General features: G+C 39.2%; 1 protein-coding gene across 3 annotated transcripts in view; it reads left to right on the top strand.

Moving 5' to 3' along the window:
- Nucleotides 1–3,480: 3,480 nt before the first annotated feature.
- LPGAT1 (lysophosphatidylglycerol acyltransferase 1) overlaps nucleotides 3,481–22,373 on the top strand; it is a 72,068-nt gene continuing 53,175 nt past the window's right edge. The window contains exons 1-2 of one of the 3 annotated variants that reach the window (XM_061185568.1): nucleotides 3,481–3,715; nucleotides 5,037–5,301. In XM_061185568.1, the coding sequence (XP_061041551.1) occupies nucleotides 5,064–5,301 (238 nt within the window). In that variant the 5' untranslated portion in view covers nucleotides 3,481–3,715; nucleotides 5,037–5,063. Of the gene's footprint in view, nucleotides 3,716–4,089; nucleotides 4,159–5,036; nucleotides 5,302–22,373 lie in introns of those variants that run through there. The other 2 variants (XM_061185567.1, XM_061185566.1) reach the window with 2 other exon arrangements.

The following is a 22,373-nucleotide window of genomic DNA, read 5'->3' as shown; positions in this document are numbered from 1 at the left end:
CCGGTATCAAGTCATTGCATGTTTATAAAACTGCTGGTTGGGTTTCCCCTAGAGAGGAAATATTGCATTGGCGCTTTAGTGCAGACACCGGTAAAGGTAGGTGAAATGTTTTATAATTGCCGCCAGGAAACAGGGAGAGCCCAGGGGGATTCTGCTGCCCAAGGGAGCTCCTCCCTGGTTATAACCTAATTTCTTGGATGTATGTGGACCAGATGGGTGGAATTAAACCTTCTCAGGTGTTGTGGTTAGATTGTTTTAAAATGTCTGGAGACTCCTGGAAATGTGAGAAGTCATATTTCTCTTTCAAAGGACCATCCTCTTGTGGTTCAAATGTGGGCTTTTGAGACTGAAACTATAACTCTTGTGGCTATAGGGTGGGGTCTCCTTGTTTTCCTTCTTCCCCTATTGGGCTGTACTATAGGAAGGTGGCAAAATTCTTAATTTATGTTTGTGTTTTGATAAACCTGGCTCTAAGGTAGCTGGATAGGGGACTGGAGGCTAGTTAGTCATTGAAGAAGGCCCTTGCTTTCTATAGATCTTCTACCCTGAACAACTGGCCATCCCAACCTTCTTGTTACAGTCGTTCAGAGCATATATGCATCTGTCTGCCTGTGGTATTGTGAAAATAAGCTACAGAAAAATCTCAGGAGGCTGCCTCAGTAAACTGAAAACTGGCGGGGCAAAAAGAACATATAGGCAAGAGGGAGGTATTATATGTAAGGTAAAAGAATACAAAACATATATCTTAAATGAACTCTGAAATACAAGAAATAAATATAAGCGTCACCTGAAATTGTTCCCTGAAGAAGCCAGACCAAATGCAGTTCCTTATCCATGGTAGACAGTGAATTGTCTGGAAACTGAACACGCTGCTGTGGTCAAGAAAGTTAAAAAGATAAGCCCCCTCATTCACCCTGGGCAATGAAAGAGGACATACCTACACCTGAAACACAATGTGCTTAGCTTGAAGATAAGTCTAATGAAGTTGGAGCCAGTCAAGAGAGGACTAGCTGAAAGATTCAAGATTAGGGTTTCCACATCTCTCCCATAAAGAGCTACTGAAATGGCAGAATTCTGCAGTGTAAACAGTAGAAGGATGATGTTATGGTTGAATGGTGTCCCCCTAAAATTCATATACTAAAGCCATAACCCTCAGTACCTCAGAATGTGGCTATATTTGGAGATAGGGCCTTTAAAGAGGTAATTAAATTAAATGGGGTCACTAGGGTGGGTGCTAATCAGTGTGACTGGTATAAGGACTGGTGTCCTTGTAAGAAGAGATTGGGACACAAAGAGACAGACACCAGACACCTGCATGCACAGACAGATGACTATGTGAAGTCACAAGGAGAAGATGGTCATCCACAAGCCAAGGCAAGAGGCCTTAGAAGAAACAAACCCTGCCAACACCTTCATCTTGGACTTCCAGCCTCCAGAACCGTGAGAAAATAAATTTCTGTTGTTTAAGCCACCTAGTCTGTGGTATTTTGTTATGGCAGCCCTAGCAAACTAATACAGATGAGAACAGATATGATTAAATGATTTTAAATCATGAAGGGTCAAGAAAAGGATGTGATTATCTCAGGATACCTCTAGGTCAGAGTTTCTTAAAGCATGGTCTGTATATTCTACCTGCATCAGAACCACCTATGACATTTTTTAAAAAGCATGTTCACAGGCCCCTCTGGACCTAGAGTATTAAAATTTTCTGGTATGAGGTCCAAGAATCTTCTTTGTAGGCACCACAAGTGATGTTTTGCATGTTAAAGTTTGACACCCACTGTGCAAGGTCTTGCCCAACCTCTGGCCCTTTTCTGGGCATGACTGATTGGTACTAATTACATCTCAGCAAGTGCTGGAGTATCTGAAGCTCTGGCAGATGCTCTGTGACCCAGGAACCGGGTACAGATCACATGGTAGGTTCTCTCTCTCCAGGTGTCAGCCAGTGTTTGCCAGCATGTGAGGAATGCTGAATGGGATGGACCTAATGGAATCTTAGGGGAGTTTATTCTTGATTCTTGGAAGAATATATGCCTTACCTGTCTTACCCACTTAAGAGTATAATGACATATTTTAAACAATAATCTACAGTACATATATTATTTCTCTCATGAGATTTATTTAAAGATGCTATTGCCCTGGCACCTAAATTCTCAGAGGAAATACAAGGAATAGAAAGGTCATATTTAACTTTTCTATTGCTATACATCATTTGATCTTATACAGAAAGATCTCTGACAAGGTCTGTGCCTTTTTATGCCCTGTACAGTTAGAATATAATACTGGTGAAATAGATAAGCAACATATATAAATAAAAACAAATTAATAATAAATGGAAAGAAATCTAATAAATTATTTCAGCCAGGCTCTGTGCTTTCATATTTCCTCATCACCCAAGGGAATAGAAATAGAATATATTCTTTCACGTGTTCGTAAGGTGAGTTTTCTTTTCTTCATCTGTGAGCCAAAGAGGAGCTGAAGTTAAGGGCTGAGAGAGAGAGAGAGAGAGAGAGAGAGAGAGAGAGAGAGAAGTCGTTGAGAGTCCAAAACAAACACAGTGATAAACATTTTGTAGGCGAAATAAGTGGCATTCTGATTTAAACATGGCAGTTCACTAGGAGCACAAAAAAATGTGCACCCCTCCTCCCCCCATTTAAGGGATATAACAAGATTTTATAAGTTTTTTTTTTTAAATACTGAAATTTAGGTAGGCCATATGAGAATGTTCAGGTGGGCAGGCCATTGGGCGATTTCTCTATTTTTCTTCTGGTGGTCCAACCTTTGAAACAGAATGCAACTACGGTACCTCGGGAATAACCAGGCCTGTCCAGGGTACTTATGGCCACAAATTTTTGAGCACTTACTCAATGACTGTCACTGCCTACGTGCTTTTCCCTCCTTGACTAACTAAATTTCAGTGTCTCTGTGTAGACCGCTCATTCCCACTGGATTCTTTTTGGGGCGGAGGGGGCGAGAGGATGGATGGGGCATCAGAATTGTCATTAATGTTCTTCCAGGAGCTTTCCAGGAACAAGAGTTCTGGCACTTAACATGAATTGATTTTAAACTCTAGACCTTAATACTCTGGGGAGATTCAGAAGAAAAGCCATGAGAGCAACTGGGTTTCATTAGGAAAAGAGAAGAGGACATTCAGTCTTCAAGGAGACAGCTTTCCAGTTTGGGCAGCGATCGCGTTTGTCAGGAGACAGAGCCCTAACAATGAAAAACGGCTGTTTTGGCTAAAAAGCGGCTCTCAATTTGGACCAAATCACTCGTGTGGTGTAAGAATTGGTGCTCATTCCTAGATCTTTCCGAGCGGCCCTCTTCCTCGGTCCCGGGCTGAGCCAAGTCCCGGCCTAGGGGTCAGGCAGCCCCAAGGGCCTCGATCCGCGGACAGCGGGATTCCTGGCGCTGGCGGCGCCGGCGGCGGGTTGAGCAGGCGGACGACGGCGGCCGCGCCTTCATTAGAGGGCGCTCTGGGGGCGGCTCTGCAGCAGTCCCGACTCCCGCCGCTTCCTCCCCGCCGCCCCTCCCCGCCAGCCCCGGCGAACGCGGCTGGGCCCTGGGGACCGAGTCTCGGCACCGCCGTGGACGGGGCGCAGTGCGCGCCGCAGCCGGAGCGGGGCCGGGCGCCGCCGCTCCTCCTTCCGCCTGCCATGCAGTCTTCCGGCTCCTCTGGCTCCCGTAGCCCCAGCCGGGGCCGGGCCAGCCCGAGGTAACCCCAGGCTCGGTGGGCTCAGGCCCCGGGGCTGCGGCGGGCTGGGCCCGGGGAGGCGCTGGGGGGCCGGGGAAGGGGTGTCGTAGTCGCGTGGTCCGGGGAGGAGGCGGCGGCGGCGGCGGCATGAGGGACGAGAGCGCGGTAGGCCCCAAGAAGGAGGCGGGGGCGCTGGGCATCCGCCCGCCTCCCCGGGACCCGCCCCGGTGACAGGTCTGGCCTCTGAGTCCCCGCCGTCCCTCTGTCCGCAGGCAGCCGCGAGGGGAGTAGGGTGTCCGCGCGCCCGCTCGCGCCGCGCCTCGGCCGCCGCTGCCGGGTCCATGACCGCGACCCCTCGGCCGGGGACACCCGCCGCCGCCGCCGCGCAGCACCGCGTCCCGGGCCGCCGACCCCCGGCCCCACCGGCTCCCGCGCTCCACCGCCCGCCGCCCGCGCCCGCCGAGGTGAGCCCGGCGCGAGGGCCGAGACCGCCGCCCTAACCCTTCCACATCGCGGAAACCGCGGCGGGCCCCACCCGCCCCCTGAGCGCTGCCGTCGCCTCCTCTTCCCCGCTTCTTTCATCATCCCTGGTTTCCCTGCCCTCTGGTCGGGGACGGTGCTCCTCATCCCTGGCCCTTTGCCTCCACCTCCTTCTGCTATTGCTCCCCTCCCCCTACTCCTGTCCTTAATCCTTTTTTCCTTATCGCCCACTTTCTTCCTCTCACCCTTTTGCCTTCTTTTCTGCCGCCCCCCCCTTTTTTTCTGTAAAAAAAAAAAAAAAAAAAGGAACACAAGACCCGATTTGCCGCAAATGAACAATTTTAACTTAACTCTTCTTGCTAACGCGAGAGACCTTTTAAAGGAATGAATCAGTGCAGGAAGGGTGGTGGTGAGGGTACCGAGGTCGCAGTGTCTGGGAGATCTGATCGAGAGGTCCCCGTTTTAGTCTTCTTTTCACTCGTATCGTCAGTTTGGAGATACTGAGGGTGTGTGAAGCAAGTGGGTCTATTTTTCTTCGTTAAAGTCCAACAGAAGACTGCAGTCAGACGCGGTGCGGGCCGGCCACAGATTAGTTGGTGGGAATAGTGTTATCATTTGCTAAATATATTATGACATAGCTGTGCCTCCGTGAACAGCTCCCTTGACCTTGTGCGGCTCCTCCTCCCTTGCTCTCTGTCCCCCTCTGGAATTTCCCGGACAGATCGCCGAGGTAATACACTAGGAAAGCTTAGACTCTTGATTTTTTCATTTATTTTTGTGCTGGAGGTGATTTCTCTGTTGGTGACTATCTAGATGTGTTTAATCCATTTTCCTTTTTAAATGAATTTTCTTTTCATCTCAGAAAGACAGGACAGTCTCCAATGTGAGAATGGCTGTGACTTTGGAAGAAGCTCCGTGGCTGGGCTGGATCTTGGTGAAAGCCCTGATGAGGTTTGCCTTCATGGTCGCCAACAACCTGGTTGCTATTTCCTCCTACATCTGCTATGTAATTGTGCTTCAGCCCCTTCGACTGCTGGACAGTAAGCGGTTCTGGTATATTGAAGGAATCATGTACAAATGGCTTTTAGGAATGGTGGCTTCTTGGGGATGGTATGCTGGATATACAGGTAAGACTGAGAGCACTTTTTAAATGCATATTAAAAATTTTGTAATGTTATGCTTAAGTCAGGAGCCATGATTTCAAATATATATATATATATATATATATATATTACACTTTGGGTGGAAGATGCTTTGACTATTGAAAAAATAAATAGAAAACAATTCTATTGAGTTGTTTTTTTCCAGAATCCTAATTTAGGAAGGATGATATTTTCAGAAGTATAATATCATAATTATATATTGATAAATTCCTTAAATAATGTTTTTAAATGATTGACGTCTATTAAAACCAGTCTGTGAAAGCTCTCCTAGAGGAATAGGAGTGAGTTTTATAGGGCTTCAGGGCTTGGAAAATGAAGAGGTGAGATATTTAACCCATAATCATTGGGCATTAAGAAAAACTACTGAGCCCCATTTGTGCTAAGATAGTTTAATAAGTTTTTTCACAGTGTGTCGTACTGTGTTCACATTTGAAGCCAAGCAAAAAATGGCTTTCTTTTCTGTTACGTGTTTCTTTGGTTTACTAGAATCTATGTTTTATCTCATAATTCTATATTAGAATATTAAGTATAAGAAATTAAGTTTTATCCCTGTTAAGCTAATTTATCTTCTGAGTGTCTTTTAGTAGATTTTTATTAATTCTATTCTGAAGCGAACTTTTAAAGAACGGAATAAGTAGTGTTTATTTTCTGCTTATAAGCCTTATGTGCTTTGAGAACTTATGCCCCTGCTGTGAAAATTCTGTATTGTTTATTATATTTATTTGACTTTTTTCCTCTAAGAATTAGGATAAAGAAAAAAACACTGAGGTTTCTGGCATTTGTCTTAGACATTGAGGCTTTATCATAGAATTTTATAGCTGATAAGCTCCTTAGAGATAGTGCCGCAGGTGCTGTAGGTCGTATCTTGGAAAAGCGAGGAGGGTACTCTTAGGGTGGAACTGCACTGCAGTTCCCCATTGAAAATTTTCTGTCTCCCTCTTTCCTGCCCAGGCTACATCTCCAGATTTTAACCACACGTGTGAGGGCACTGACAGCACACAGCTTTTATGGAGTCTGACAGTCTCTTGCTAGATCAGAGTGCTCTTAGTTGCCCCAGATGAAGCCTTTTCTCCTTGTGGCAATGCCATTTATTATTCTGCAAGACCTGAAGCCTGGGGAATAGTGTAGGCATTGCTTCTTTGTTATGTGTCTTGTTGAGATCCCAATGCTCTTTAGATACAGTAGGTGAACTTCGAGTCCTTTTTTTGGGACCTGGTGGTAGCAGTAGTAGTGGGAGAGAAAAAAAGTGAAGTTTTCATCTATGGTGTTGAATTCTTACCTGAACTGCACTGCTGTCATAGAATTGCTTTGCTCTGTATAGTCTGAGCTTCCCCTAGTGTGCTATGCGGTATTAGTGGCTTTGCTCTTTGCACAGTATACTTAAGTTTGCTTGTTTTAAATGAGCTCATAGTATTTTTAGATACAAGTTCTGGAAGTTCACTCTACTTAAAAATAATGAAATTACTGAAACACTTGTGCCTGTGTGTGTGTTTGTGGAGTATTTGTGTATAAGTATTAGCATGATGAGAAGCTTGAAAAAACTAATTTGGCATTTACCTTGAGATTGTAAGGAGTGCAATGGTGCTGATTGAAGTTAAAGTTAGTTATCGTATGGCCACAGCAAGGCTGCAGTCTATTTTTAAGCATATTTTCTTGGGGAGTCTCTTCCTTGCTGCCTATAGAACTACGCATTTTCTTTTGCCACCTGCTTGGAAGGTGGTCTTGGCATGATCTGCGTATTTTAGTCTCTCTGAAGCATCTGCTCTCCTTCAAGCTACTGCTTTTTGACCATTTGATCAGTTGGTCTCATTTAAATATAGGATATTTTAGTATGTACATTTTAAATGGTTTTCCTATAAGTAGAATACTTCTCGAGGGTCTGGTCATAACAGAGCACAGTCAAGAGGTCAAGCAAATGTAGGAATGACTTCTGTTGAAAGCCACGACTGGGTCTAAAGAAGCAAACATAAGCAAGGGTTGGTGAGCAGATGTACCCGGAAGAGTCTAGGAGGTTGTATTAGGCTTTGTATAGATTATGTGTTTAATTTCTTACCTTTGTATCGGGAGGAGGGTGGGCCTAAGTTGTTTTTCTTCCCCTTTCCCTGTGCTTAAGTTTCACAGATGGAAAATTGAAAGTTGCCAAAGGAATCCTGCTCAGCAGATCTAGTATGTTCACGTTCTAGAATAAAAATTGCCAAACTTTGTTGAAAAGCCACTTCTGAGGAAACCTTAAATGTTAATTAACTAAATATTAATTAGGAAGCTGAAAATTGAATATTGGTGTAGAATATCATATTTTCAAATTGTGACATTCTGTCTAAGGTAAGTCAATTACTCAGCTTTGCTGCTGAGGACTTAAGTTGATTATCTAATCTACACTGTCCCATATGGTAGCTGCCAGCCATATATGGCTATTTAAATTTAAATTAATTAAAATGAAATAAATTTAAAACTCAGTTTCTCAGTCACACCAATCACATTCCAAGTGCTCGGTACTAGGTGGCTAGTGGCTACTGTATTGGACAGTGAGATAATGGAACACTTCTATCATCACAGAAAGTTCTATTGGATGGAGCTGATAAATAATAGGTATGACATAATCCTTTTTCTTAGAAAAAAATGCATTTTATCTTTATAAAAGAATATTTTTCTCAACATAGTTCTAAACAGATTTCTTTTGGGGAAGACAGGAAGATTTATTAAAGTTTTATAAAATTGTCCTTTAATTTGAGGCAAATGTCACAAAAAAATGAGTCCTTTAAACTCAGACATGCTTCTTGGATGGGGAATGGTGAGGCTAGTAAGCCCAAGAACTTGACTGAACATTCTTGTACTTAATCTGCGTTCTCAGAGCTGGAGTACTGTCTGTGGACACAGAGGAGGGAAAGGGATTTTCTGGTCTTTCTGCGTGTTTCTGACTTTACATCTGTTCAGGGGAATACATTTCTTGAAATAACTCTGAGAATATTGGGGTTTCTTCATCTCTAACTTGCTGCTAGGTAGTGATGATTGTTGTTATCACATTTCCTTTAGTGGGAAGTGCTGTATAAGCATCCTATGTTGAGGAAAAGTTGTATACTGCCTTGCTCTCTTATTTCAAGAGCAAACCAAAAAACCTATTACCTTAATTAATGATTCACTTCTACATGCTTTATTCAGATCTGGGATAAATCAGTACACTCCCCTGCCCTCAATTTAAGTGAAGATTGACAAATATCAGTGAGAGATTTTTTTAAAATAAGATGTTTATTTTGATTTTCATTCACTTATTTTAATAAATTCATTGTTTCCCATCCAAACACATTTAATTAAATTCTCTTACACAAAATAATTTAAAAATATTCAGTGTAAGTGGAAGCTCCAGAATTTCTTGTGTAGAATGATGAGAGTCTTTTGAGCCACAGTCTGGCTGGAAGAGAGCTGAGGTGCCAGGGGACTTGCCACCAAGCCCCCTGTTTTTGCTTAGCAGTAGCTGTTTCCCTTAGATCGGGTATTTACTTTAGAGAAAGCTGATGGAGATTAGGTTTAGCTTCCTCCCACTCCCCAAGTGACAGCTGTCAAGTCTTTGGGGGTTATTTGATTATTTGATAGTGTTTTACTTTTTTTTTGCTGGGACATTCGTTGTGTGAGAAAAATTAATTATTAGGAATTATATCTGACTGACATTTTAGAGAGAGTTTTAAAATATATCTTCTAGAGCAGTATTTTTCCACCTTTGAGTCATAAACCAATTTAATGTGTCAAGATGAACATTTTAAAAAAGTGAAATAGAAAATAATTAAATAGAAAAGATCAGAAGTGTATGTATCTGTACTGGGTAGTGGTACAGAATACATTTTTTGCTATGAGCCCTGTCAACATTTGAAAGGCATTGTTCTCGTGGAAAGAGCACTGAAATTTAGGAGAATTCTGGGCATCAGCTGTCTTGATCTAGCTTTAACTTTAACATCTCTACTTAGCTAGTTGGAGGGAGATCCTTACCTGCTCCGTGCCCACCGGGCTGTGAGCTCTCTATAGACAGAGATGTGGTCTTCTTTACAACACTAGAGCCCAGTTCATTGCCTGGTGCTCACAGGGTACTCTGTAAGTGTCTAAGTATTTCTTGAACGATCCCTTCTTTCATTCTTGGTCCCAGCTGAGCTGCCTTAGCTGCCTGCCTTCCTGATCTTGATAACGGACCTTTCAGGAAGGTAGGCAGCTAAGGCAGCTCAGTCTGTTATCAAGATCATTGCAATCCACAGAATATAAACCCTGAACTGGATCATGTTTTTCACACGTGTGCGCGCACGCGCACACACACACACACACGAAACCTACAATACCACATTTGTTAATTTAACACACCTTAATTGAGCTTATATTATGTGTGGGAACAGGTGCCCTGGAGGTGAGATGCATAAAGACATAATCACTGACTTTAAGGAGTTCACAGCAGCCTTGGTGGGGAAGACAGTGCCAACAACAATGAACACATCCTGGTATAATGCTCTAATGGAGATGTACCATGGGATGAAAGAGGAAGGGCTCCTGATCTCGCGCCAGGGGTAGGTGGTAGCAGAGAGGGAGTAGGGCATTTAGGAAAGGAGCAGCTTTACATTCTTTTTTTTTTCCATTAGGGAAATATTTCTCTGTGGGGCTAATTCTGTCATCAGTAATTATAATAGATTTAAAAGATTTGAATAATACATCAGTTTGAAATTTATATCTTTGTGATGATAATATTAGCTAACATTTATTGCAATATAAGCCAAGCAGTGTACTAAGTGTTTCAGTCATTTAATGCTCAAAACAGTCTTATCAGGTTGGTACTATTATTATCCCCCCTTTTATTATTGATGTTGAAATTGAAACACAGATTTCACAATTACTTCCTCTTTTGCATTAACTGAGTTGATGCTGCCACAAGTGTATTTTTGTATTTGTAGAGCCGTTATTGACCTTTATATAATATTCCTAGAATGTTTCTTAATTTTTACTACCCATATTTTTGTTTCTGAGGCATGAAATCTCTTTCTGAAGCTACAGATCTTTAACACCTGAAAGCAATATTATAGCTGTGGATTTCTGCAAGAGGTTAAAAAAAAAATTGTTGCTTCAACAGAATAATTTGTAGTATACTATAAATTTCTTAAAATCCCACTTCCTTAAGATTCAGAGAACAACTCAAATTTTAGTTTGTGAGTGCTTGACAGTAGATTGTCATCAGAATAAGGAGTTACTGCATGCTTTTAGATCAACAGCTGATCTTGACATAAATCCAGGTGAGGAGTTTTCAGTAGTGTTTTGATTTTTATATGGAAAAATTTTTATATACCATTAAAGGTAAATATTACTAAATTCTTTAAACTCAGAAATTTGATATCTAGTCTTATTTCAAAAACTGTATATAATTGAGTAATTTGTTATAGTTTTTAAAAATATATAAGGTATATTCATTCATGTACACATACCCTATACATGCACTATTACAGAAGCACATGAAACATTATTTGCAGTTTTTGTTTATAGATAAGACCTCAGATTCTGGAGTCAGAAAGAGCTGGGTCAAACAATTCCTACTTTCTTTTTTTTTACATTTGCCGTGTATATCTTTGCCCATCCTTTTGTTTTCAAACTATTTAAATTACTTTGATTTAGATGTATCTCTAAATCAGCATGGAGATAGGTTTTGCTTTATGAGTCAATTTGAAAATCTCTTTCAATATGAGTTGAATCCATTTACATTTATTGATATGTCAGACGTGTTTTGTCTGGCCTCTGTCATTGTATTTTGTGTTTTCTGTTTTTAATTATATAAATGTTAAGTCTTTCACTGTGTAGTCTTTCTTTGCTTTTTTGTTCTTTCGATATTTAGAAAGGTTTGTATTTTTGTCTTATTAGTTACTTTATAAGATATTTTTAGTTCTCTATTCATAGTAACTATTAGTTTTTTTCTATGAAGAAAAGTGAAATTCTTTTTAAATACTCTCTTCTCTCTTCCCCTTTCTCTTCTGCATCACCCAGTTTTAGTCAATAGTGAACAGTATTTATTCACAATTCTATTTACATTTGCACTATTATGTATGCTTTTACTTCTACTGCTTGATTTGTGAGCTTTAAGGCTATCTATTGACTCCCAGCTGTTACATCAAGGTAAGCAGTAAGTTTATTATACTTCCTGCTCACTTTCTCCCTTCACCCAATTTTTGTTATTTGAATTTATACATTGTTATAGCCTATAATGTTTGTGTTCTGTTTTATCACCTTTATCTCTTTCTATTTTAGTCTTAATTTTTCAGTTAAATATATATAATGCTCACCCAAGCACTTTTGCAGAAGTTTTTCCCAGTTATCCTGCGGCTGGTTAAAGTTTATCCTCTGGTAGTTTCTCAGTAACGAGTCATGAAAATAATATGGGAATATTATTCTTACAACATTTTCAGAACTTCTTTTTGTAGCTTTACACTTAGGATGGCTTAGCAGGTATAAAATCCTTGGCTCACTCTTTCTTTCCTTGAGTATCTTACAGGTGTTGTACAGATGTATTCTGGCATTAAATGTTGCTGTAGAGATGTGTGAAGCCAACTTGAATTTTTTCCCATGATTAATGATTTGATCTTTTTGCCTATTGGCCCCAAAGGATTCTCTCTTTGTCTCTAGTATTTAGTAATTTTACTAGGATATGCTGGTGTAGGATATGCTGGCACATGTGTGCCTTTTAATATGTAGATTCAAATCTATTTTTATTTCAGGAAAGTTTTCTTTAATTATAACTTTAAATATTTATTTTGTTTGATCATTTTGGTTTTCTTTCTTGGTGACCCTAATTATATGTCTGTTGGATCTCCCTTTGTATATCTTTTTTATTTATTATTTTCTCTTTAATCCTTTTAAACACTTTTTCATTTGTTTGTTTCTGTCTTTAATGTCTCTTACTGTGTCTTCTGCAATGTCTCGTTGTTCTGCTTTCAGTTTCTTCTTCATTTCTGTGATGCTTTTGTTTTTTCTTCTGTTTCTTCCTTCGAGTTCTGCCAATTCATGCTTCCTTTGTTCCTGTTGTCTAGACAGTTCTTCCTTGAGTTCTTATTTTATTTATGCTTTGTGAGCTTCTTCATAGTGGGGTGGCTTCATTGATTTTCTTAAATTCATGCAAGAATATTTAGTTAATAGTTTTCATCTTCTCCATTGTAATGTTTTTCTAGCAGTATTGTTTGACAGCTGGTACGTTATGCTGCTCGTTTCTACCATTTTTCTTATAGTATCTCCAAGTCAGTGCTGTGCCAGTTACCTTTTTATTCCCTGTGATTTAGTGAATTGGATTTTCCTCAGTTATTTGTAGGAGGTGTGGGTGGGGCCAGGGTAGTTTTCCAGATTTCTGCCTCAGAGATAGTTTTTTTTACATATGGCGCCTGGGTGTGTTCTCTGTGTTGCCACAAGTCCTCTGCCTCTCCAAACCAGACTGAGTCTAGGAGGCTTTTTGCCACCAATTCTGGACTTCCCACTCCTTCCTTTGCAGCCATGACTGGAGGGACACAGCCACAGCATGCCAGTGTAAATCCCTCTCCTTAAGAATGTGCGTTTTTGCTGTTGCTTTCTGAGATCTGCCATTATTGGGCCCTCCTCATCACATGCCACACGTTCTGTCTCTCTCTGCTCTCCACTCCCAATATACATTCTGTCTGATATCAGCTTTGTTTGATCTCAGTCAGCTCTCATGTATTTTGGAGTTTTTGTATTTTTGTTTTTCTCCTAGGTTTGCTGGAAAAGTTTTGTGAGGTTTTCTTTTCCTCTTTCTCCTTGTTGCTATGTATATTTTCCAGGAAGATTCACGTCTATAACTCTACTGTGTTCATGCCAGAAAGTGCAACATAAGACTTTTATTCAACTATGTAATTATAATTCAGTCAACTCTGTCTCCATTCTAATGCACTACTAGTTGATTATTATAAAATGGAGACCAACTTTATTACATAATTAATTTAAGGTCTGTCCAAAAGCAAGAAATAGCCTCCCCAAGTTTTTTTTCCTCCTAAACTGTTTTGGGTTTTGGTTCTCAAACTGTTTTGATTCTTGGAATACTTATCACTGGAGTATAGTTAAGATATCCACTCTGTTTCCACTTGGCTACAGTCAGAAAATGTCACCAAAATGAATGGAAGAAGTGAGTTACCTTTGATACTTGAGTAAGGAATATGAATGAAATGTAACACTACTACTGCTCTCTAGGGTCTGGTCTATAGACCACCTTGAAAACTTTAAGGATGACTAGTACCCCCAAACTTTGAAAATATATTTATAGTCTATTATAATGATTAAATATATGAAGTATATATAATATATATTAGTAAAATAAAAAGTGTATTATCTCTATTAAATATAGTCCATTTATAGTTTATCTGTTACAAACTAGTTTCAAGAGTTTCTTTTCAGAGTTTGCAAACTAGTGGCCATATTCAGCAGCTGATGGGCTTTATTTGACCTTTGCAGTATTTCAACGTTTTTTTTAATTAGTTGCCAACATTTCAAAATTAGGGGGATTTCCCAAAACATGAAAGATAAAACCAAGATTTCCAGCTCTTGAGAAATTAGAAATCTGGCTGTGTGGGGCTCTCACATCTGGCAGCAGTTTGCTGGAGCTAAGTGATGACCGCCTCCTTTACATGGGCCTGTGCTCTCCACTTCACCTTCCTTGTTTTACTCTGGACCTGCTTTGCTCGTTTACATTACCTGCCTGGACCCCAGAGGCTCAGATGATGTTCATTTAAAAATACTCAAGTAACAATTACTAGGCTATTTCTGCTGGGCATATGATAGTTTTGCATTTATATGCCTTAATAGTGCCTATATACTAATGATTTCTACCATTAAAACTGAAAGCTTGTTAGTGACCTCAGCTGCTGATTTCAGGTAGCAGAGGCATGTGATGAAAACTGAAATATAAAGTTCCATTAGTAAGAACTGTGGTCACAGGTTTTTCAAATTTCATGTACCATATTACTAGCCTAGTAAAATGTTTCCTGTTATTTGTGCACTCGTTAATTAGTAGAATGTCTCAATTCTTCTTTTGAATATAGTCATATAAAAATCTAGATTATTAAAAATTGGTTATTCTCTTTGCTTTTCATGTTTTGAATATGAAAAACAAAGCAAGTCTAGTTGATATCTGTTTCTTTAAATTATAGTGCAGATAATTTTAAAATAGTATTGTAAAAAGCATGCATAAATTTTAGTTATGAGGTTATACTTTTTCTTAAGGTTTGGTAGATCTGATCAAGTTTTGCTAGTAAAACACTTTTCCCCAAACTTTTTTATTACTCATTAAACTTTAAGAAACCATTATGAATCAGGTTTATAAACACATTTTGCATATGCTATTAACTTGGAGTTTACATTATTTGACACTTTAAGGGATAAAACACCTGTAAATTTAAACACATCAAGATGTTTTTGAATCATCAAAAGACTAAACTATGATCAATATAACTTTACTATATATGTTAAAAATTTATATATATATATAAATTGAGATGGAATTCACATACCATAAATTTCACTATATTTAACAAATAAATGGTTTTTACTATAGTCACAATATTGTACAACCATCAGCGCTGACTAATTCTAGAACATTTCATTACCCCAAAAGAAACCCCAAACCCTTTAGCAGTCACTCCCCATTTCCTCCTCCGTTCAACCCCTGGCAACCTCTAATCTCTACTTCGTCTGTATGGATTTGCCTATTCTGGACATTTATATAAATGGAATTGTACAATATTTAGCCTTATATGTCTGGCTTCTTTCACATAGCATAGTGTTTTCAAGGTTCATCCATATTGTAACATGTGTCAGTACTTTATTCCTTTGTATGTCTGAATAATATTCCATTGTATGGATAGACCACATTTTGTTTATACATTCATCAGTTGATGAACATTTGGGTTGTTTCCACATTTTGTCTATTGTGAATAATGCTTCCATGAACATTCATATACAAATTTGGGGGTGAACATATGTTTTCAAATCTCTTGGACCTAGGAGTCCAATTGCTGGGTCATATGATAATTCTATGTTTAACTTTTTGAGGAACTGCCAAACTATTTTCCATACCAGCTGTCCCATTGTACATTCCTACCAGCAGTGTAGAAGAATTCCAATTTCTCCATATCCTCACTAATACTTATTATTTTCTGGGTTTTTTGTTGTCGTTGTTGTTTTAATTTGGCCATCGTAGTGGATGTGAAGTGATAGCTCACTGTGGTTTAGATTTGCATATCCCTAATGACTAATGATGTTGAGCATCTTTTCATGTGCTTATTAGCCATTTATATGTCTTTAGAGAAATGTCTATTCAAATCCTTTGCCCATTTTTAAATTGGATTATTGTCTTTTTAGTATTGAATTATAAGATTTTTTTCTGTATTTTATATACTATAACCTATCTATTTTTTCACTGGTTGCTTGTGCTTTTGGTGTCATCTAAGGAACCACTGCCTAATCCAAGGTCATGAAGATTTATACCTATGTTTTATTTTAAGAGTTTAGGTTTTATGTTTAGATCTTTGATCCATTTTGAGTTAATTTTTCTATATGGTGTAAGGTAGGGGTCCAAACTTCATTCTTTTGCATGTGGAGGATATCCAGTTGTTCTAGCATTGTTTGTTGAAAAGACTATTCTTTCCATATTGAATGATCTCGGCACCCTTGTTGAATATCAGTTGGCCATATGGGTTTATTTCTGGCCTCTCAATTCTGTTCCATTGATCTATATGTCTGTCCTTATGCCAGTACCACGCTTTCTTTATTACTGTAGTTTTGTACTAAGTTTTAATGTTAAGTGTATTTTGCTGTATTTTAATTCTTTAAAAATTCATGATGCTTTTTGATATGTATAATGACTTCAATAATGAGGCTAGTTCACTAATCAGAACTAGTTTAAAGCTGTTTTGGATTTAAAAGTGTTTACTGAAAACCGTGTTTTTCAAGAATTAACATTCGTAATTGGGTTAAATAACCCCTTTTTACCTCTGTGTTGAGGAAATGCTTACTAGTTATGTGTTTCACTAGAAGTTGTCTTAGAAATAGTGTGATTAGGAATAACAATATTTCTTTCCTGTTGCTCTGTCAAGAAAACAGGACCTTAGTTGTAGAAGTATCTTGTGTGATTGATCAATCAAATGCTTATTGACTGCCTACTGCCAGTTAGCAAAGTTATTGATTTGTATAATACTGTGTTAGAGAGTGTGATTTAGATTAATTTCTACCAAAAGGATTTTTGGCATAGTTTCTACTTTGATGGATGGCTTTGGGAATAGTTGAGTTTGCTATGAACTATGTGTTCAAAATGCTTCTGCGAAAAGTTTTCTGAAAAATGGAGCTCAATATACAGATTTCCCGCTCATGTGATGGTTCCATTTTTTAAAGTTAATTTAATTTTAAAGTTAATTGAGGTCTTTGCAGAGAAGAAAATTAACTAGAAGCTAAATTTATGTTATAGAATAAAGTATGGATTACATGGATAAGGAAAAAGGGTGTCATTCTGAATGAGTCACAGGCTGTTTTTTATGGGTGGGATAGAATTAGTTTTTGTATATGAGAGACTAAATTAGGCAGTCATTTTAAAGCTGAAATAATCATTTAAAGCTGTTTTAAGCCTCAAATACTTATATACAGGTGTTGTATTTTTAACAAATAATAGTTATTGCTAAATAAGTATGATATTGGAGACAGCATGACGTATTAGAAAAAAACATTGACCTAAAAAAATTTTTTTTTAAATTTATTTATTTTTGGCTGCGTTGGGTCTTCGTTGCTGTGTGCAGGCTTTCTCTAGTAGCCTCGAGCGAGGGCTACTCTTTGTTGCGGTGCGCCGGCTTCTGATTGCGGTGGCTTCTCTTGTTTCAGAGCACGGGCTCTAGAGCGCAGGCTCAGTAGTTGTGGCGCACGGGCTTAGTTGCTCCATGGCATATGGGATCTTCCCGGACCGGGGCTCGAACCTGCATCCCCTGCATCGGCAGGCGGATTTTTAATCACTTCGCCACCTGGGAAGTCCCAAAACATTGACTTATGTGTTAGTATGAGTTTGAGTCCTGCTACCACCAATTGTTAGTTGTATAACATTGAACTAGTTAACTTCTCTGAGCCTCAGTTTCACCATCTTTAAAAATGGAGGTTATAATATTTATCTCTTGTGAAGCTTAAATGTAAAGTGAATAGCATGATGTTTGGTACTCTATAAATAATAATATTATTATTATTACCATTATTATTATTATTATATTATGCCTAGGAAAACAATTATATTAACCTTTGGGGGAAAGGTATGTCTAAATGAATAAAAGCTAACTTTATGGAATAGTTTTAGAAATACATTTGAGGATATTCACACTTAGCTAATAGTATATCTCAATATAGTTCTTGTGCTTTAATCAATAAATAAAAATAATTTGTTAGTAATTTAAGCCATAGTCTAACTAAAATATTAACTGAATTTTATGTTTGTAAATTATGAAATGCTTCAAAGCAATTTATGTTTAACTACCTTCTAACTCATTCAGTCACCTATTCTAATACCAAATATTTGAGTGCTTTCTCCATCAAGCACCATGCTGGTGGTGGAAATAAAACAGTGACAAATAAAACAGGACAGTTCCTGTTGACTTTTTCATGTGGGAGACAGAAGGAGTCACATGATAACCGTGTAATCACAAGTGTTAAAACAACAAGTATAGAGGCTATAAGAATAAGTAACAGAGAGCTTGTTCTGGAGATGATGGTGTCAGGGAGGAATGGCCTCCTTGAGAAAGTGATATTGAGACTCAGACTTCAAGTATGAGTGGACCAGGTGATGCTGGGGGAGGGGCCACATATACAGAGGATGAAAAGAGTTTGTCATGTTTGAGGAACAAAGGGAAGGCCAGGTTGGCTGCAGCATGGAGTGAATGAAGAGAGGAGTAGGGGTGGTGGTGTTGGTGGGCGTGAGCCGATGAGGCCAAGTCCACTGAGGCCTTGGAGTGCTTACTGAGGATTTTGAAATTTATCCTAAGAGGAAACAATGCAAGGATTTTAAGCAAGGGAATGATGAACCCAGGTTCATATCTGAAATTTGTAACTGTAACGATGAAATCAGATTCGTGTCTGTAATTCTGCCTGTTTTGTGGAAATGGACTAGAGAGAAGTGAGAGTGTGCAGGCGATACCCTCTGGAAGATTCTCAGCTTCCCCAGGTGAGGTGATAGTTGCTTGGTCCAGGGGTGACGGCAGTGGACATGGAAAGGAGTGAACTAATTGGAGAGTTTTATAGGAGGAAATCTGTCAGGACTTGCTGAGGAATTGAACATAAAGGATGGAATACATGCGCAGGTGACGGGGGTGACCATGAGGTTTCTGGTGTGCGATGCTGGGTGGATAGGGAAGCCCAGAGAAGGAGCAATGTTGAGAGGAAGGATGAAAATTGAACACAGGCTGAGTGAGAAGCATCTAAGTGTAGCTCTGAAGTGGACATGGATATGCAGTCTAGAACTCAGAAGAGAAACCTGAGCTAGAAGAGAAACCTGAGCTAGAAAGATAAATTGGGAAATTACCAATGGTATTTAAAGCCATGGAGATGGGTGGGTTCACCTAGGGAGATTGTAAGTACTGAGTGATGAGAGGCCCAGGGTCAGACTTTGAGGGCATGCCAACATTTGGAGGTTGGGGAGAGGAGGGTGGTAGAGCCTGGGAAGGAGCAGCTAGAGAAGTAGAACGAATGCCTGCCCTACAAGTGTGTGTCAGAGTCAGCAGTGTTCCAGGGCTGGGGATCTCCATGAGACCTGCTGAGAGTTTACCTTTTGTAAGATGAGAGCTGGTTTAGTCTTTCATTGATTTGGCAAGAACAGCTTCGTTGAGGTGGTAGAAGTGGAAACTAGCTTGGAGTGGGTTGGAGATGAATGTGACTGGAGGAGCTAAAATGGAAACATGAATGTATGACTTTCCAGAAGCGTGGCTCTGAAGGAATAGAGAGTGATAGTTGCAGGAGAGAAATTGGGTCAAGGGAAGGCTTTAGAATTTTTTTTTAAGATTTAAAAGTTTAGCTTTCAATCCACTTAGAGTTGTACCTGATGAAACCAGGGTCATTTACTTACATGCCTCAAGTATTTAGGAATCTATTCTAAGACTGAATGAGAGAAAGCTTATCAGGGCTCCATGATACAATGAAACATGGAAAGCACTTAGATGCTGGCTCTGGTGACAGAGCCTCCATAATTTGATCCTGTTCTCAACTCTTATTCAGTAAAGGTGCTCTCCCTTGGCCCCTCTGCATTTTCTCATTGATATTCTTCCTGTCCCTAAAATCTGTTCTTCAGTTTCTTTGAAAATTTATCTCCTTATCTAAGCCTATGATGTCCTTGCCCCCTACTCCAGTTTCTACTCTTTCCTTCTTTCTGAACCTCTTTGGCATCTACTCTGTAACTGTGGTTATGAACCTTTGGGCTGAGAGTTTCGGCAGTGCTTCAGAGTTCCCTCAGGGGGTTGAGAATCCATACACATATTAAGTAACATCTGTGGTTGTGTAAATAATGGGTCTTATAAATACATGTTAATACTTTTCAAATATATGTAGCTGCTGTTTTGATTAATAAGAAATCCCTTAAAAGCATTTTGGCCTTTCAGTTGCTTTTTGTTACAGATCTTTTCACTCATTGCTAAAAAAACTACTAGCATAGATCTCTGCCACATTTTTTTTAAATTTAAATTAATTTTAGAATGCTATACCACTCACTTTGAGAAACAGTCTATTAATGATGGAGGGGGTAACTGTTACAAGATATAAAACCAAATATTTATTAGGCTACTAATGTAGGACAGTAAGACAAGTGTTGGTGAAATGCTCAGATTTCATGTATCATTCCTCTGTGCTCTGAGTGCCCGTATTGCCAGGCCCAGGGCTTGTCACATTTTGTGACATTAAAAAAGACTCTTCATACTTGAAACAGTTAGGACTCACTGCTCTACAACATAAAACATTCAGAATTCTGCTTCATGTTTTTCACTGTTGATTTCACCTTTGCTGTTCCTGTGTCTTTAACTAACTTGTCAGTTGCTTCAGGGCAGGGGCTGTGGCTTGGTCTTCTTCCTTATACCTTCCTGCAGAGGTTGGCAAGCTACAGCCCTTAAGCCAAATCCAGCCCGCTGCCTGTTTGTTTTGTAAGTCCTTTCCAGCTCAGGAGATTTTTATAGATGACGGTTTGCAACTGATCTTGAGCTGATGATAGGAAACACTAACTTTGAACCCCAATTAAGTAAAATCTTACCCCTCGCAAGAAAGAATTTTATTCTTCTCATTAGTAGACCAATATTGCAAAAAGTTGTATTCAATTATTTTTATATTTTGAATTTTGTCAATAAAAAATTTGTAGAAATGTTTTGAAAAACAAATTTGTTATGTAAATACCTATATAATATCCTCAATTTTGCCTCTTGGCCTGCATAGCCTAAAAGTTTTACCATCTGACCTTTTTGAGAAAAAGTTTACTGATCCTTGCCTTATAGTAGTAGTTCCCAAATTTGTCTGCACATCTGCATTATCAGAGGAGCTTTAACATGTACATATATGAACTTCTCTACCCTGGAGATTCTGATCAATATATTGAGATGGAGCCTGAGAACCTATATTTTTAACAGGCTATTTATTTGTTTGGGAATCAATGCCTTTTAATGCATTTGTAGGGTTGAACTCCAAGAGATAGTGAAATGAATATTGGATTAGATATCATAGGACAGCTTGTTATTTTCTTACTTCAATATTGACTAACTGTGGGACCTTATCCAAGTAACTACTTGTTCTGCAGGTTTTAAAAAAATTTCTTGTTCCTTTGTTTGTAGATGGTTTTGCTTAATCTTCTACATAGTAGTTCTTTTACCTTTTGGGGTTCATAAGAACCTCTTCTAGAGTCTGATGAAAGCTCTGCACCCTCCTCTCAGAAAAGTACACCTATATTAATTTCCTATGGCTGTCATTACAAGTGACTACAGAAGCACTTAAAACAACAGACATTAATTCTGTCACATTTCTGGAGGACTGAAGTTCAAATCAAGGTGTCAGCAGTGCTGCACTCCCTGCAGAGGCTCTAGGGGGAGATTCCTTGTCTCTTATAGCTTCTGGTAGCTCTCAGCATTCCTGGGCTTGTGGCTGCATCACTCCAAGCTCTACCTCAGGGTCCTGTGGCCGCCTCCTCTTCTCTATGTCTATTCTCTGTGTGTCACTTGTAAGGACACTTGTCACTGATTGAGGGTCCATCTAGGTAATCCAGAGTTAGCTCCTCTTCTCAAGATCCTTAACTAAATCACACCTTTTACCGTATAATGTAACATTCACAGGTTCCAGAGGTTTGACATGGATATCTTGTGGAGTGGAGGTAGGGGAGCATTTTTTGGCTGACCACAGCACCTTTGCACATGCTCACAGTTTTACAAACAGTTTCAAGAGGTTCACAACTCTTTGAAGTCCATTTATGGACCCTATGGACTCCAGGTTTGAACTCCGTGCTCAGTGAGAAGAGCTTTACACCTTAGTGTATTCTAGTCTATTTAGTCTCTCCTCTATGTCATGTCTCCTTTTAATACCAAACTTGAAATGATGTTTTCTTCTTGTGACTTAGATTCTTCAATTTATAGTATGTTTTTTGAGTTAGTTTCTCTGGTTCCTTTAGGAACTATTTATCTTCTAATAAGATTTACTGTTAAAATAAAAGCCTTTTCCAATCCTTTTTACTTAATTCTGTTGCAAGGAGACTAACTTCTGTGTAAACTATAGATAACTGGTAATCCTTCCAGTGAGAAGAAAAACTTACCTTGATCGAGTACCTGATGTGCCAGACCTTTTAGCAAGTGCTTACATGTGGCTTCCTATAAATATTGAAAGCAGTCCTGAGAGGGAAATAATATCAACCCCATTAAACAAATGAGAAAAGGAAGACTTCTGGAAGTTAAGTAACTTGCTTAATGTGGATGACAGAGCTAGCAAGGGATGGAGCTGGTCTTTGAATGAAAGTCTTCTACTCTAAAGCCCATGCTATTTTC

Source organism: Eubalaena glacialis, chromosome 3 (genome assembly GCF_028564815.1).
Source record: "Eubalaena glacialis isolate mEubGla1 chromosome 3, mEubGla1.1.hap2.+ XY, whole genome shotgun sequence".
Lineage (NCBI taxonomy): Eukaryota > Metazoa > Chordata > Mammalia > Artiodactyla > Balaenidae > Eubalaena > Eubalaena glacialis.
The sequence above is the reverse complement of the archived record's forward strand: the minus strand, read 5'-3'. Positions and strand labels throughout refer to the sequence as shown.